We start from the raw sequence: 18552 nt of genomic DNA, 5'->3' as shown, positions 1-18552 counted from the left end.
GCAAATTGTCCCTGAATATCAGTCTCTGCGTCATGCTAAAAGTTAAATTAAAGGTGAAAAACCTTTAACTTGAGGTGACTACAACACAAAAAGTGTATGAATCTCCATCCCATTATCTTGGACAGATACTAATTAGCCTTCCATCATTCTCCAGACTCTGGGATTATTGCAACTACTGCCTAGGGACTCAGATCTTATCTACAACTGGGAAAAATCACCGAGGGTTATGACAGCTTGGATGAAAGGGATACTGTCTTCGGAAAACTTGTTTTTTTCAAAACACGTGAGTTAATAGTGCTACTCCAGCAGACTTCTGTACTGAAATCCATTTTTCAAAAGAGCAAACAGATTTTTTTTTATATTTTAATTTGAAATCTGACATGGGGCTAGACATGTCAGTTTCCCAGCTGCCCCCAGTCATGTGACTTGTGTGTGACATCACCTCCTTCAGTGTTGGACTGGGCCGGCGGGACACCGGGAAAAACCCCGGTGGGCCCCGAGCTCTTGTGGGCCTGCCGGCCCAGATCCGCTACTTAGTGGGGCGGCGCGACCCCACTTAGAATATCTAAATACAAACGCAGCACTGCACGCATGCGCACTAGTGCAGCACTGCACGCATGCTCACTAGTCCCCTGAAGCACTCCGGAGCAACGGCGGCCGGAGGGGGGCACTGGGGCAGTAGCCCCTGTGGGCCCCACGCCTTCCAGTCCGACCCTGACCTCCTCCTTTTTCCCCCAGCAGCCTTACAACATAAAAATTGGAAGGTAACCAGATAACAGCTCCCTAACACAAGATAACAGCTTCCTGGTAGATTTAAGAATAGCATTCAATAGTAAAAATCCAAGTCCCACTGCAACTCCTCCAGTTACATTGAGTTGGAGAAACAACAGCCTGCCAGAAAGCAGATCCATCCTAAAGTGCTGGCTCTTTTTGAAAGCACATGACCAGGCAAAATGACCTGAGATGGTTGCCTCAATTTTTAATTTTCACCTTCTTCTAACTCCAGCTTTCAAAATTGGGGTCACTGACCCCATCTAAAAAGCAAATGCTCTGTAAGACTACATACAGTTAGGTCCATAAATATTTGGACAATTTTGGTTCTGTACATTACCAAATGAATTTTAAATCTACTTCATTGATAATGACATAACGAAGGAATTGCCCACACTTGCCCATGAAATAGCCTTTGAGTCAATGAAATGAAGTGATTGTGTTAAAAAAAGGCTTTAGTTCCTCACATTTTTATGCAATCTTTTTATTCAACCCACTGAGTTAAAGCTGAAAGTCTGCAGTTCAACTGCATCTGAGTTGTTTCATTTAAAATTCAATGTCGTAATGTACAGAACCAAAGTTAGAAAAAAAAAAGTTGTCTCTGTCCAAATATTTATGGGCCTAACTGTAGGTATTGTTATTGTTACTTTTTATTACTCATCTTTCTATTCAGGCCCCTCCTGTTCATATTCCAGTGTCTTATGTAATCAATGCATAATTGCTAGAGTTATTTTGACTCTAGCAATGGAAATTGTAAACTGGAGAATTGCTGAATAAAAAGCTTAATGCCGCAAAAACCACAAATAATAAAAAAAGGAAAACCAATTGCAAATTGTCTCAGAATATCACTCTCTACATCAGAGAGCTCGCGAGCAACATGTTGCTCTACAACTCCTTGGATGTTGCTTCCAGTGGCCTCAAAACAGGAGCTTATTTTTAAATTCCAGGCTTGGAGACAAGTTTTTGTTGTATAAAAACCAGGTGTACTGCCAAACAGAGCCTCAATATAGGCTGACAATCCTCATAGGGGCTACTAAATTGCCAATCAGAACCCTTATTTGGCACCCCAGGAACATTTTTTTTAATGCTAGTGTTGCTCCCCAACTCCTTTTACTTCTGAATGTTGCTCATGGGTTCTAAAGGTTGGGGATCCCTGCTCTACATCATACCAAAGGTTAATTTAAAGATGAACAACCTCTATAAAATCGCTTCATTAAATTCCACACCATGAGATGAAAGAAGAATAAAAAATTAAACCAACCTAATGCTTTGGATATACACCGGACAGAAAATGGGTATTGGGCGGGGCTTTTCCATAACATGGCTTGACTTTTGAAGGAGCTGAGGTGAGCAATCTGATAAATAATCTGCCAGCACCCCTAGGCCGCTGATGTTTGTCTCCCCCCTGTCCCCTCCCTTGTATTCGCACAAATTTTCATCATCGGGACCAGAACAATGGCAATTAGTGCACGGGAAATTTAAAAAACGATTTATCTCCTGCGCATCCCCAGTGTTTCTGTATCAATGTGGTTGTGGTTGAGCAGCACGCCACCCCCTAAAATCCTGCTGCCCTAGGCCCAGGCCTTGGTGGCCTTTCCACAAATCCAAGCCTGCAGTCAGGGCCCGAACTTGTTTGTGCAAGGCTGCGAGGGGAGGGGCATAGTGCGACCTGCCCGGTTGGCATTGCCCAGCACTGCTTGCCAGTAGGGTTGCCACCTTTTCTGGGAAAAAATACCGGCCTTCCTATATATTTATCTTTATCCCCTATTAATAATATTGGGCTCAAGCATCATTTTTACCGGCCAGGCAGTAAAATACTGGCCAGGTGGCAACCCTAGCTGCCAGTAGCACTGCATCTTCTTTTGGCTTTTTCCACAGAAGGCCAGGGCATTGCTGCAAACACCCACTACGACACAGAAGTGCTCTAACTAATTTAACTGATGATACAATTACCGCTTCTCTTCCCTTTTAGTTTGCTTGGCTTACAGAGCAGCGAGGAAACGTGACAGCGAAGTTCTAACTGCTGAAATGTATATCTGGTGGTTTCAATATAATTTATTCTTCTTGTGCTATAAAAACAATCGACTTGCACGTTCTTTGCTCATTCACTGAAACATTTCGCTGCAATAAGAAGCTGTCACATAGTGGCTATTCATACTTTTGGCCATGAGATGGCGCTGAAGGGGAGAGTTGATAATGCCTCCTGCAAAGTCACGGCAGATGTTAGACGCGCGTTTCGCAGTAGGTGGCGCTGTTGTCTGTTCCCTGCATATTCGGCTGATTCTTGGTCGCTTTCTATTGTCACAATTTAGACAAGCCTCGGGACATCGCGACATGGGGACCCGTGATGATGAGTACGATTATTTATTTAAAGGTAAGTGTCCTACTGAAGAGTGGAACAGAATCCTGCTAATGTACAGCTTGTAAATGGCTCTAAAGTAGGGGCGCCTGGGATACACTGTGCAGCAATGCAGAGCCATCTATACACACAGGGGGAAAGGTGTGTCCATCTGACATTCGCATTGTAGCTGAATATAAACCTTACTGGGAATAAACACTATAAGCATTCATAGCTTTTTTATCGTTCACTAATCAGTCGATAGGGTGTGACATATAGCAGCTCTAGCATTAAATGGACACTCTCCTGGGCTGGTAACAGGTATGTGTCTAAATAGTGTCAGTGTTATGTGTATGTCTATGAGATCTGTGTATATGGGACATGTATGAGATGTGTATGAGGTGCCTATATATATATATATATATATATATATATATATATATATATATATATATATATATATATATATATATATACATACATATGAGATCTATGTGTATGGAATGCGTGGGTATATAAAATGTGTATGAGCATGAGATGTGTTTGTGTGAGTAGTGGTCCATTCTGTATTGCAGCTGTGTGTGTGCAGTAGTTGCTGCACTGTGTATTGTATGCTGTCAGTAGGCCTGTTGTGCTGGGGGCCCAGGGCCATACAATGTTATCTTTGTGTTGCATCTCTTCTGTACAAACATGATTCCCTTTTATATCCTGATCCAGCCAAACTCAGGAAGGAAATGTCACATTTTTCTTTGAGCTCAGTTCTCTGCAATGGCTTAACCCTTGCTCAACTAAGCACCAGTGCATCCCATGCACTACATACAAGGCAGCTTTGAAATTTACATCCGCAGCATAGTCACTTGTTGAGACCCAGCAAACAATAAGAATGCATTACTTGATATTACGTGATATGATATGAATAATGTCTCATCCTACCTTTCTAATAAAATTCCTATCATGCAGCTTCTTTTCCATTTCAGTTCATATTACTGGTACCTTAGTATGTCAGCTGTCCCTCCTTGAGCCACCCATAAGGGCCTGCATTCCCTAACATCTCTATAGCTAATGACAAGGCTGCAGAAGGTAGAAGTTGTTTATCTGCCGTTAGACCTTTCTAGTCCACCCCCCCCCCATCAACACTAATGCATTCCAACCATTGTGGAACTACAAATCCTAGCCTTATGATGGGAGTTGTAGTTCAGACTGAATCCTGGGTTATATTATGCTTCAGGGCATCTACCCATCAGAGGTAAGTGTTCTTGCTGTGCCACAGATGGAGCAAAGATTTCAATGCAATAGAACAATTTGTTTCTGCGTAACCAAATGCACTGGAGTTCTGATGCATTAACAAACATGCGTTACTGCAGTCATATGCAACGGTGGCGTGTTTTCAAATACGTTTGCATAGGCATCATTAGGTGTGCACTTTAAGAAACAGTTCAAGCACTGCTGCTAGCAGATATAGAAATGAATCTTAAATATTTAAATATGAATTGGCAATTAAAAATGACTACAAATAGCCATAGATCCTATTTAAAACAGCCCATCAGCTGCACTAAAATAGAGTAAGCAGTGTTCAATGTCATACGACACGCTGCAGGCACTTAGTTGAACACTGTTATACCATTGATTAGCATGAATTGAAATTATTTACAGCATAACTTAATATCATACAGTTTCAAGCAGTCTGTCCCACGGATACATACATACATAATAGACTATGAGCTTGTTGATGATGATGTGTATTTTGTAAAAGGAGGAAACCATTGTGTGATTATGTCATCTTGTGGCAATTCTGCAATAACATTATTGTGCTGTGTAGGCGTCTTGGTAATTAGACAAGGGCCATTCAGATCGTTGCTTTTGGCAGCTCCTGGGGTAAGTTCCCCTTATGGGGAAAGTGAACTTGAGAAAGTGAACAAGCATTCAAGCAAGAGTTGTCGACTAACCTCATGTCATTCGCAACATTTGTATTGGTGTAATAGCTGTTATTATATGATATTGTGTGTATAGAATTCTCATTTCTAACTGCACTGCAATGGGACAGTGGACCTGTTATCCAGAATGCTCAGGACCTGGGGTTTTCCATATAAGGAGGTCTTTCTGTAATTTGGATCTCCATAAAAAAAACATTTAAACATTCATTAAACTCAATCGGATTGTTTTGCCTCTAATGAGGATTAATTATATCTTACCTTTATCAAGTAAAAGGTACTTTTTTATAATTAGAGAGAAAAAGAAAAAAAATAGAATTATTTGCTTAAAAGGGATGATGGGAGATGGCATTTCCGTAATTCTGAGCTTTCTGGATGATAGGTTTCCAGATAATGGATCACATACCTGTACAATAATATACTCCATTTAAAAACATCAGCATTACAAACAAGAGTTCCCTCCTATCTCAGCTTTATGCAGGGTCAGACTGGAGCCATCGAGGCCCACCGGGGCTGCAAAACAAAAGGCCCTCCTGGCAGTCCCCGGGGCCACCCTCCCAACCTCGAAACTCCTGCCGCACGCGAAAAACACTGCACAGATGTGCGAAAAATGCAGCGTTGTGGCACAACAGTTGGTCAGCCGGGGAAGCGGGTCTGGGTGGCCGGGGCCCACCGGGTTTTTTCCCCAGTGTCCTGCCTGCCCAGTGCGATCCTGGCTTTATGCTATCCCAGACATTCAGCTGGTTAGTCACAGCCCTTTATAGCTGCTGTTCCTGATGTAGTCAACTTTCTACAGTACAAAGGTTCCCCAAAGCCTGACTCATACCATTCCACCAGAGTTTATAACATGTCATCATGGGCCCATGTGAAATGATCAGGTTCTGAATCCTGCATTTGGCCACATTCAAATCCACATAATAAAATAGAATGAATACACATGTGCTTGGAACAGAGCCTTTGTTCTGAGGCGCTTTGATCTGGTGGTTATTTGGGATCCGTGTTTTTATATGTGTCTGGTTTGAGGGCTTATATATGATGAACCTACTGCACACTATAACTCAGAATATTACCTAACATTCCTTGAATATATTTAATTGCTGCAAAAGTATCTGCACTTTGTTAATAAAAATATGATTTTAATAATACCATATGGCCATAGAGTATATGTGCATTCAAGCCCCATTTAGGCAAATCTCTTTGATAAGTCCTAACTAGTTGCAGCTCTGTGTTTAAGACAGCGTAAATACTTTTCTTAATGAAAACATTATGGGTGGGGTGCTAGAAGCCACAGAAAGGATTAATCAGGCTTCCAAGCCCTTGTGCAGAAGCATTTTCCTCTTAGGGCAGGGGCACACAAGCCGATTCGGGGAGATTTAGTCGCCTGGCGACTAATCGCCTCTTCTGCGGGGCGAGAATCTCTCCGAACTGCCTTCTGCCTGCTATAATGAGAAAATGCCTGCGCCAATGCACTCGCGGCTCTTCAATTTACGAAGTTGCCTTACGTGGAAACTTCGATCGACTCGGAAATCGAATCACTGCGAGTGCATTGGCGCCGGCGTTTTCTCATTATAGCAGGCAGAAAAGCCATTCGGAGAGATTGTCGCCCCGCAGAAGAGGTGATTAGTTGCCAGGCGACTAAATCTCCCCGAATCTGCCCGTGTGCCCCTGCTCTTACAATATCAATACCATGTATTTACGACTTCTAGAAAGCTCTCACTGGTTTTATCTAGTTTAGGTAATTCTAAAACAACTGGATTTGCTGAGTAATCATTGAAGACGTTTCACTACTCATCCAAGCAGCTTCTTCAGTTCAAATGACTGGTGTGGGAAATCCTTGGCATATAAACTCTTCTACTAATCCAATCACAATGGCATTGTAACTCTTCAGTGAGGTGACATCTGAAACCCACAAAGCTGTTATTCTGTGTTGTTACTGTGAAAGGATTACCAAGGTATCATGCAACTCCTAGAAATAAGTGTTAAGATGGCCATAGACGCAAAGATCCGATCGTACGAATCAACGTACGATCGGACTTTCCCATCTCCCGACCCTCCACTAACCATTCAGATCAAAGTCCTTACCATTCCGATCAAATAAGAACAGATCACCCAATGTTCTGCCCTTGACAGCAATCGTACGATACTTATGTCTGACAACACTAGTGACAGTCTCCCTCTGAAAATCGTACGATTGGCAATACACGCAGAGATATTATCGGCAGGCGACAGAAATTTTCTAACCTGTCCGATTGACCAAACGACCGATCTCCGACGGACGAAAAATGTCGGGACTCTCCACACACGGTCCCAAAATTGTACGAATCCACGATTCGTACGATCGGATCTTTGCGTCTATGGCCAGCTTAACTTGTGAGAGTTGCACGAATGACAGCCGAGTCTTGCCCTGTAGAGTTCGCCCTCCTATGCTGAGCCATTCGCTTGGTGAGCAATTGTCTCCCCAATGTATAGGTCAGTGCACTCCTCGCTACACTGGACTGCGTATACCACATTGCTTTGTTTTTCTTTAGGCATTGGATCCTTTGGGTGTACCAGTTTTTGTCTGAGTGTGTCGCTAGGTTTAAAAAACACAGGGACGTGGTGTTTGTTGAAAATCCTCCTGAAAATCCTCCTGAGTTTCTCCGACACTCCAGCTACATATGGGATGACTATGTTTCGCCTACTATGTGTCTCTGGGCAGTTATTTCTATTGGTGTTCCTGTTGGGCTTGGTTGCTGCTGTTTTGATAAATGCCCAGTCTGGGTAGCCACACGCTTTCAAAGCTCCTCTGAGATGTTTATGCTCCTTGTCCTTGGACTCTGTATCCGTTGCCACACATTCCGCCCTGTGGTGCAGAGTTCTAATGACACCCAGTTTGTGTTCCAGCGGATGGTGGGAATCAAACAACAGATATTGATCCATATGAGTGGGTTTCCTTTATTCTTCAGTTTTCAAGTTACCCCCCTCTTGGATGCATATCAAACAGTCCAAAAAGGCAAGATTTTTTCATGGACATCTTCCCTTGTGAAATTGATGTTATTGTCCACTGAGTTATTGTGTTCTGTAAAGGCCACAACTTGATTGGATCTGATTTTAACACAAGTGTCATCCACATATCTGAACCAGTGACTTGGTGTAGTTCCCTGGAATGTAAGTAAGGCCCTCCTTTCCACGTCCTCCATGTACAAGTTAGCTACAATGGGAGATACTGAAGAACCCACAGCCATGTTTCTGTCTATAAAAATGGTCATTGTATTTGAAGTATGTGGTGTTAACAACAAACATACTTTGTTAAGACTGGGCTTTGATCTGCTGCTGAGGGTGTTATCTTGCTGCAGTCAATTTCTTACAGTCTCAATTGCCTTCATAGCTAAACATACTTTTTGCCTTTTGCTTTAGTCATGAATAATCTATGGATTTTATTTCCTGAACTAAACAGGGCAAAAAATAGTGAATGAAGTTGTTTCATATTTAGTCATTGTGCAGTAGATAATTCGTTTACCAGTAATAGATAATCCCCAGCACAATGGATTATTGCTAACAAAACAGTCACAACAAAGGGGGAAGGTGATGTAAGGTCAAAGCATGAGGTTCACTTTGTGTGTAATGCACCTGAGGAAGGGGTTTCCCCCGAAAGCTTGTGTGTGAATTTCCCACTGGAATAAAATTTTTTAAAGGCAAAGCGTGAGGATGGTGTGCTTCATATCCTGTTATTCAAGATAAGGAATTTGGCTGACTTGGAGGCAGCTTGGGAGTGGATGCACCCAGGGGTGCTTCGCCAATGAGGCGAGTTGAGGCTGTCGCCTCAGGCAGCAACGGCCCACTAGGTACCAGGGGCAGCAAAAATGCTGCTCCTGGTACTTTAAGAGCGAATTTCCGGGGGAGGGGGGGCACCAGCAACTGCTGCTGCCTCAGGCGGCGGACGGGCCAGGATCGCCCCTGGATGCACCCAGAAAGAAGTAAGTGGTGTGCTGAAGAAAAATTGTATTTGGACTGTTTACAGGTAGTCTAATGATCTATCTTGCAAGACCAAACACGAAGTAGCTTCAGTTTCCCTATTTAGCTCAAGAACTAGCAAAACATAGATTTCTTGTGATTAAACATGAGTTCAATGAATAAAAGGCTTGTCCCAAACATACTTTTCAACTTGTTTTTAATGTAGGGGTATCTATAGATTGAAGATAAACCTTTTATCAACAATGCTACATATTTTCCCTTTAAGGAAGTAGGTATTCATATGTATATAATTAAGATCACCTATCAATAAAAAACACAGTTTATTATAAAGTAGTAATTTATTGATAGAGTGTTGCTATATTACAAGTTCCAGCAGAATAAAAAGCAAACATGACAATTATTTCAGAATTTTCAGTGACACTGACATCTAAACCATATTGGCTTTCAAAAGTGCATTTTCCACATTGTGATCCATTTGTGTGACCGGTGCTGCAGTTTGAGGGAAGTATTTTGCTTAGTATTAGCTGATCCCTCCAGAGGTTACTCTTATCTGTGTGTGTCAGGTCCTCCACTCCCAATTTCTACCGCACTTCCCTGCACAGTCAGCAGTTTTCCTTCCTGGACAGAAACACAACTTAGCTGGCTTGCTCTTTTTTATTTTCCAATGTTTATATATTGCTCACACCACTGTTAAATGAGGAACAATTCTGACTCTTTCAAAGCCTTTGTTTGGCACAGGTACAAGGCTTAGTGGTTGATACATCACTTAGGGGCAGATTTATCAAGGGTTGAATTTCGAAGTAATGGGAGTTTTTTTGAACTCCAATAACTTCGAAATTCTAATTAAAAAGGACCAATTGAAATGTTGGAAAAAGTTTTTTTTTTTGGCCGAATATGTCAGTTTTTGATCAAATTCATGTATCGAATTTTTCCAAAAGAAATAAATACATTTTTTACAGTTCACCAGTTGACTTCAAATAGGTTCTAGGAGGTCCCCCATAGGCTAAAACACCAATTTTGGCAGGTTTTAGATGGCGCATGGTTGAAGTTGAATTTTTAAAAAGACAGTGGGGGTCATTTATCAACACTGGGCAAATTTGCCCATGGGCAGTAACCCATGGTAACCAATCAAATTGCTGCATTCATTGTTCTACTTGCAGCTGGCTTCAAAAAGCTAATCATTGATTGGTTGCTATAGGTAACTGCCCATGGGCAAAGTTGCCCAGTGTTGATAAATGAGCCCCACTATATGATAAATTTCGATATTCGAATTATCGATTTTTTTTCAAAATCAAATCGAATTTGGACTATTCCTTATCGAAGTACACAAAAATTGGCTCGAAATTCAAGGTTTTTTTTTTAATTCAAATTTTCACGTCGACCTTCGAAAGTACCCCCAGTTGCAAAATATGAGGATATTAAAAGAACTCAGAGTTCCATACCTACTTATCATTCGATTCAGGTCCTCTCCTATTCATATTCCATTGATTCAAATCAATGCATGGTTGCTACTGTCATTAGGACCCTAGCAACCAGACTGCTGAAATTGCAAACTGGAGAGCTGCTGAATAAAAAGTTAACTCAAAAAACAAATAATAAAAAAACCAAAACAAATTGTCTGAGAATATTACTCTCTACATCATACTAAACGTTAACTGAAAGGTGAACAAACCCTTTAATAACCCTCACCGTGAAGAACCGCCTACGCTGCTTCAAATCAAAGTTTACATTTTTCTGTGTGAAAAAGATACTCCAATATCTGCTTATAATTTAAATAATAATAAATAATATGAAAATGTATTCATATTTTAATTGTTCCATTTTTAGCTATTTATAGTTTCACATCTCTTTAGCTCATTAATATCCTTCATAAGGACTGGAACCCAAGACTACACTGCTGACTCAAGGGAGAAGTGCAGCACCTGTACAAGCCTTTGGGTAACCCTTCTTTTTTGCAGGTGCATTTAAAGACTTGAATTTCATTATTATGGGGGATGTTTGACCATAAGATTCATTGTGACCAAGATGCCTTCCTCCAATATAGAATCTAAGGCAGCAAGTTTGTTTTGGACTAAATGGGTATATTTTTGACAAGGGGATTTTCCATCACCTTCAGGCCTTCCTGGATTACCCACTTGGATGGAAGGTTTCTTATACCACTGTATCTGTATCCCTGATGATTCCTGCACCTCCTTTGTCTGAATTTCTCAATAGACTTTGCAGAACTGATTTACAGTCCTCAAAATAATACTGATATTGCAGTTTTTTTGGCGTAGAAATAGAAAGATTAACAACACTTCTGATCTATTTAGGTTTCCATTTTTTTGATGAGTAGTTTATTGTGGTAAAGTTGAAAATTATGCTAAATGTTATTCCCCAGCAGCATGTTGAGAATATATCCTGTTGTATATTTGTTTTGATACTGTAGCAGACTTCGATGAGGTGGTTTCATAGCCTATAAGAATTCCTGATGTATGGGTGTGCTAAGATGGATTTTCCAACATGAAGCTTTTAGAAACCAAGGTTTCATACTTACATGCCATTAAGAAAAAGCTGTCATTGTTAAGGTGTGCTAGTTTCTTCAAATGTTTTATCAATTCCATGTGAGCGATGTATCTTCCGTAACACTGTTGCTACAGATCGGGTCAGGCAGTTAAATTAACCCGTAATTCCTAACGTAAATGTGTGTATAGTACCTTTAGAGAACAGTTGCTGTAACATCTTGTAATTCTATTAGATCACAGTCAGTGTGTCCAGGCTAATAGTCATGTAAGAATGAGGACTTGGTACTTTAATTAAGACCAATACCTCCACTTTCACCCAATGAAGCCTTGCAATCTAGCAGAATCAGTCAAACGCAGATAATTACTGCAAAAGTTTGTGCTTTTATTGATACACTACATATTTTGAGCAAGAGCTTTTTGGCTGTGTTTGACTAATAATGTTCTCAGCCTAATATTTTTTGGCCACAAAATATGTGCACCGCCCATCTTGCAAATGACCTTTTCCCTTTTACTCCCTACAGTTGTTCTGATCGGAGACTCCGGAGTAGGCAAAAGTAACCTGTTGTCTCGTTTTACTCGTAATGAATTTAACTTAGAGAGTAAAAGTACCATTGGAGTTGAATTTGCCACCAGGAGCATCCAGGTTGATGGAAAGACTATAAAGGCTCAGATCTGGGACACAGCTGGACAGGAGAGATACAGAGCCATCACATCTGCGTAAGTTCCAAGAGGTTCACAACTATAGGGTGTTTATGGGGCAGATTTATCAAGGGTCGAAGTGAAAATTCAAATATTTGAGTTTTTTTATGGCCAAAACTGTCAAATTTGACTAGGGAATTGTTAAAATTCGAGTTTTTTTTAAAAAAAATTTAGATTGTTGATATTTATCATACACTGGCTATTTAAGAACTCAAATTGACTATTCACCACATAAAAACTGCCAAATTACTGTTTTAGACCATGGAAGATGCCCTGTGATTAATTTGGAGTTGTTTGCAGCCTTCCTGACATGTTTTTTTTTCAGAAAAAAAATTAAAACTCAAATCGAATTTGATTTGGTCGATACTATTCACCCGAGTTCGGAAAATTAGATTTTTTAATAAATTTTGAATTTCGAGTTCATGGGAGTTTATGTAAGTTTTTAAAAACTCATATGAACTCATAATTCGATCTTTGATAAATGTGCCTCTAAGTGTACTGATGTGGTCCTGGTTTTTACAGGAACATGTTTTAATAGATGAATGAGACTCCATTCCAGTATTTACATAAAATCAGTGCACACACATAGGCTTATGTGACCCTTGGAATGCCTGCATTACTGGTACAATGATTGGTGGCTAGAAGTAAATGAGAAGCACTTACTGAGAGAATTGTTGTTAATCAGTTAATTTCTCTTTCAGTTATTACAGGGGTGCAGTGGGAGCACTTTTAGTTTATGACATTGCCAAACATCTGACCTATGAAAATGTAGAGCGTTGGCTCAAAGAGCTGAGGGACCATGCAGACAACAACATTGTCATAATGCTGGTGGGGAACAAAAGTGACCTGCGTCATCTTCGAGCCGTCCCCACAGATGAGGCACGCGCATTTGCAGGTGCGTTTTAACTTCACTTCTAGTCGGCAGCAAAGCTTTCAGGGTAAATCTTAATTATGATGAAATGTGTAGTCTGCATAATCCCAGTTATATCTAACAATATCACCAGGGTGCACCTGAAAACAGGAAAATGGCACAGGTGCTAAAACCTTTGTTTGTTTTAAAGCTATTTGCAGAAGTAAGACTTTACATGAGTTTCTAGTAGATACTAATGGTACAGCTAAATAGTGTCTTACAAGGAGCATCCCAAGATTCCTGAGAGAATCTGAGGCTGGTCATCCCCAGCCTTCCTTATTGCCTCCTGTAGGATCCCTGTTGTGTTATAATTCCTTTGAAAGAAGCTAGTAGCATAGCAGAGTATGGTGGTCTGATATAATTCAGGCAAGGGCAGTCAGAAATAGCTGGACATGGAACTTTTCATGTTTCCATGTTTCACAGCTTTAGGCGAAAAACCCTACAATTTCTACTAAGGGGCATATTGATTATGCTGTGTTTCCTCTTTTTGATACATATTAACACTTTTATCAAATAACACTATGATCACATCGGCACTGAGAAAGGAATTTTTTCACTTCACATGTATATCCACATTTCTGCATTTAGCTTGTGTGACACAGGGTGAGGATTATTAACTTGGATTTTTCCAGGATGCACGTACGGTAAAACATCGGTTACCCGTTTTTTTCTCTTTTAGTGTTTTTTTAGTGGTTGATTTGAATAATGCTTTTTTAAGTAGCCCCGTGAAAAGGCTACACGTCACATAACCTCTGCATGTCACGCACCTTCCCGCCAGTCCCTGTATATTACCCTGCACTGTATTGCTGTTTCACTTTGAAAAAGGCTGTCGTTCCAACTGAAACTTTTGTTTCCTGTGCCCACATTAAAGACCTTTCTAATTTACTTTAAGACCTGTGAGTGCGACTTCTATGGACTACATGACTATTGATATTTTGAGGACTGCACCCAGGCATTTGTTTTTCTACTTTTCATGAGTGCAGATATTCAACAAAAGTGATATATATATAATTTTTTTAACCATGCACTTTTTAAAGGAAAACTATAGCCCCAAAATAAATACTTAAGCAGCAGATAGTTTATATCAAATTAAGTGGCATATTAAAGAATCTTATCCATATATATATATATATATATATATATATATATATATATATATATATATATATATATATATATATTTGAGTAAATATTGCTCTTTTACATCTCTTGACTTGAACCACCATTTTGTGATGGTCTCTGTTTGTTTGTTTGTGTGCACCATGAATCTTACGATCCCAGGGGCCGGCCCTTATTTTTTAAAATGCCAGTTTTCTATTTATGATTACCCAATGGCACATACAACTTAAAAAAGTATATTTTTATGAAAATGGTTTATTTACATGATGCAGGGTTTTAAACATAAGCTGTTTTATTCAATATATTTTTTTATTTTATTCAATATATTTTTATAGAGACCTACATTGTTCTGGGGTATAGTTTTCCTTTAAGTACATGTCCCCTCATGGTACAAAATTGTGAGTGCCGAAAATCAGTGTGACTATAGTGCATGATAAATGGGGAATAAGCTGGTCTCCAAGCCTAGTAACACTATCATACTTTATTAGGAAAGACAGCAGAGTTTTTTAATAATTTGCTCAAGCTCATTTTTGTCTTTCGTAAAAATAAAAAAAAATATCACATACAGCAAAACAGTTTTTGCCACACAGAGGTCACAGTAGGGATCTGCAATTTGACCTTGGTACATTCCAAACCCCATGATAACTATGGCTTTTATCAAACGTCCTTATTCCCTGTTTTAAACTTCAGGGAAAAAAACACTAACCTTCATGTTGATGGGCAATTCATTTTCACTGGAAAAACAATTTTTTCTGCAACTCGTAATTAAGCACCCTACGTATTTCTCTTTGACAGAAAAGAATAACTTATCGTTCATCGAAACTTCAGCTTTGGATTCAACCAATGTGGAGGAGTCCTTCAAGAACATCCTGACAGGTAAGGTCAGATATATTTTTGTTTGTAGTAAATCACAGTACATTTTGAAAGTTATTTTGAAGGATGAGTTATGTACTTTAATTTCTATTTTAGAATCTGTACATTATTTAAACAAGGCAATATGGTGTGACAAGGCAACCGTAGATACCCTTAAATGCAATCTGGTTTTTATCTGGATGCAAGGTGTTTTCATAGGGACCTGTCATAACTTAAAGGGTTTGTGCACTTTTAAGTTTTAGTATGTTATATAATGTCCTGTTTTAGCAGCTTTCCAATCAGTCTTTTTAATTACTTACTCCTTCGTTCCAGCTGTCAGTTGGGGTCACTGACCCCAGCAGCCAAAAATCTATTGTTCTGTGAAAACTACAATTTTGTTGTTATTGTCATTTCTTTATTACTTGTCTGCCTGCAACGGTAAACTGAACTGTACCCTGGCAACAAGATAACTGCTGAAAAAAAATCACAAACCACAAAAAAACCTGAAAAACAATTGGAAATAGCCTTATAATATGAATGTGTACATCATGCTAAAAGTTCATTCAAAGGTGAACCATCCCTTTAGTTATACTCCATATAAATTGCTAAATTGATTTACATGTTGCATATTGCAAATTCATGGAAGCTCACATTAAGGGGGTTATTTATTAAGGACTGAGTTGTGTTTTCCCAAGAAATTTTTAGTTAAAATTGATTATTTTGGTCAAAACTCACATTTGTTTTTTTTTATAAACTCAAATTTTTCTAGATTTATTATACCCCGACCCTGGAAATAGCTCAAATCCAAAAATACACCATCTAAGACCTGTCGAAGTCATGTAGGAAACAATGGCAGGGGTTTTTTTCCGTTTCCATTTCTAACTCTAACATTTGACCTTTGATAAATAACCCCCTTAATATTTTTAGTATGTTATAAATATGTCTTGTGTCCTCCTCCTTGTAAACATTACATTAGAGGACAATCACTTTGCTGAGGAGCAGGAATTATCATGCAGGAAAACTGACCAGGCAGATTTTCCAGTGTGATAAACACATGGCTGATAACTGTTAAAGGAAACCTAAGTCCTGTTAAAAAGGCTTGAATGGTTGAGTAACAGTACTGCTGGCTGTGAATAGTAGTGAATAGTAATGTCACAAAAACATTTTAAATTATTCAGGGCCCACAGAGACTGCAACTTTAAGGGCCCTCTATGTGAAATAAAGGGCCCTCATCCCGGCACCCAGGGTGCAACCTAGTCCCCCTTCCCCCACATACTACTCTCATGGTCATTTCTTTAATTTGCAACTATCAGGTCTAGGCTGGATCAGAGTAGCCCACCAGGTTTTTTGCTGGGGTCCCTGCGGCCCAGTCCAACACTGGAAATGCCACGCACAATAATTCTACTGTTTTTAATCTCAGCCAGTTTTAATGACTAGTGTGTATGAAGGGGTAATCACGTTTAAAATGAAATCACAAAGTCTTACAAAATAGGACAAAGGATACTTGCCCGTGGTTTCATCCATATACCACACTCATCGACAGTTCCTACGATTATAGTGGAAAGTGATCAGTATTTCCTTTAAGTTTTGAGCCCATACCCATCTACTACAGTTGGCAGACACATGGATCAGAACTTGCCTATTTGTTATTGATTGGGCTAAACAGGGAAAATTAAAGCTACTCCATGTTTGGTAATTGCAAGGCAGACAATTAGATTTCCAAAGCACAGATAAGAACAATGCAGGGGGTTAATTGGGCAATGGTAATTGGCTTGGAGAATAAGTTTTGTGTTCTGACCCATTTTTGAGTTTTTTTCTCAATGATAATCTGGTTGTAAAGTTACAGGCCACATCCAAAAGGGTATTGCACACCCATGGCCTAATCAAGGAATGCCCAAAATGACACTAGTGCAACTTGCACACCATATACAAACAGGCGCAGGCTAAAGCCTTTGTAGCTGCATAACATGTTCCTAGAGCCAACAGCAACATTTTGTGACTTGCAAGAAAAACAACATACTTTACCCCTTCAGTAAACGTGCACCAGTTTGTCTCCATCTGTGGGTTTAGCTACAAAATATTTTGTGCCTAATATTGTTTTCTCTCATATATCTAAATTGTCTTCTGCAGAGATCTATCGCATAGTGTCACAGAAACAGATGGCGGACAGGGCAGCCCATGAAGATTCTCCTGGGAACAATGTGGTTGATATCAGTGTCACACCCACCATGGATGGACAGAGATCCGTTAAACTCCAGTGCTGTCAGAATCTGTGATGAATTGTGAATAATTTGGTATTGTGTAGAAGATTTCATGAACTGATGTTAAGATAGGCAGCATTGGTGGAAGATGCAGGGCAAAAGATGTCATATCCAGGAGTTATGTGGTGCTCACCTTCCTGTCTCGCCACTAATCAGTGGCAATTGCAATGTTATGGCTGCTACATCCTGATCTACTGGGCCTCAGGATGTAGACGTTATATCACGGTTGAAGGCATAGTATTGAAAAGAGCATATGTATACATATATATAAAAAAAATTTTGTATTGGTGCAAACCAAGCACCATTTTTGAGTTTGTAACTACAATGGCTGCAGACAAACCAATAAAAATACAATGGTAGTTCTCGTTTGAAATCCATGTTGATCTATGTATTGAACTTAGTGATACAAATGTTATGGCTATAAAGAATTATACTAGACCTTTTCTTTTTAGCATGAGGGAGTGTGGTGTGTATATGTTGGGTATAAGGTTGAACTTGAAGGACTACTCACACGTGATACAAATGGAAATTTTCAGTCGGTTAACATTGCTGTTCGTCACTGATATCAGTTATTTAGGAAAGAGCAACTTTGGTGTAATGCATTTCTGAGGTTCATCACATCACAAATACTACAACTTTAATATATGAGAAATTCCTGCAATAAACATCCCAGCAGTCATATTTATAAAGAAATCTGCTTTCATCAAAACAGCAATGTTTTTTCAAGGGCTTATCCTTGCAATTTGGTGAAAATTAATGCAGAAACCAGCTCTCATTTGAAAGAACAATATTAGCCACATTATTTATGTTTTTAATATCAAAATAAGTATTTTGTAGCAAAAGAGTCCCCTCTGTTTTCACTGCTAGGAGTTTATGAAACACTATTGGGGGCTGCTGCTTGAGCTACACTGCTTTCCTCCAATAGCATTTGCCACATAAGAGCAAAGCTCCATCAGTATCAGTGCAGTTCAGAATAAGAGTGGAGGAGAAATTTATATAATTAACTGGAGTAAGATGTTCATTTAGGGAGCTTATTTAGGACGGATGAGGATTGAATCTCCTCCATGTTTTGTCACGGCAGGTAAGTCTAACACCTACGTGTAAAAATGTCAAGCAGAGTCTTAAAAAAAAAAAAAGTGTCAAAATCAAGGAATATTCTAATGAAAGAATGTACGGAAACATCCAGTAATACCAAGCATCCCTTTGCTTCTTG

General features: G+C 39.6%; 1 protein-coding gene across 2 annotated transcripts; it reads left to right on the top strand.

The window, feature by feature from the left end:
• The first annotated feature begins 264 nt into the window (after positions 1–264).
• Positions 265–17712, top strand: rab11b.2.L (RAB11B, member RAS oncogene family, gene 2 L homeolog). Of its 2 annotated transcripts, XM_041582384.1 has the most exons (6): positions 265–283; positions 3084–3145; positions 12020–12215; positions 12899–13092; positions 15022–15102; positions 17209–17712. In XM_041582384.1, exons 2-6 carry the CDS (start codon positions 3106–3108, stop codon positions 17352–17354), a joined length of 657 nt encoding a protein of 218 aa, XP_041438318.1. In that variant the 5' UTR covers positions 265–283; positions 3084–3105; the 3' UTR covers positions 17355–17712.
• The last annotated feature ends 840 nt before the right edge of the window (positions 17713–18552 follow it).

This window comes from Xenopus laevis, chromosome 1L, assembly GCF_017654675.1.
Source record: "Xenopus laevis strain J_2021 chromosome 1L, Xenopus_laevis_v10.1, whole genome shotgun sequence".
NCBI lineage: Eukaryota > Metazoa > Chordata > Amphibia > Anura > Pipidae > Xenopus > Xenopus laevis.
This window is presented reverse-complemented; position numbering and strand designations above follow the sequence as displayed.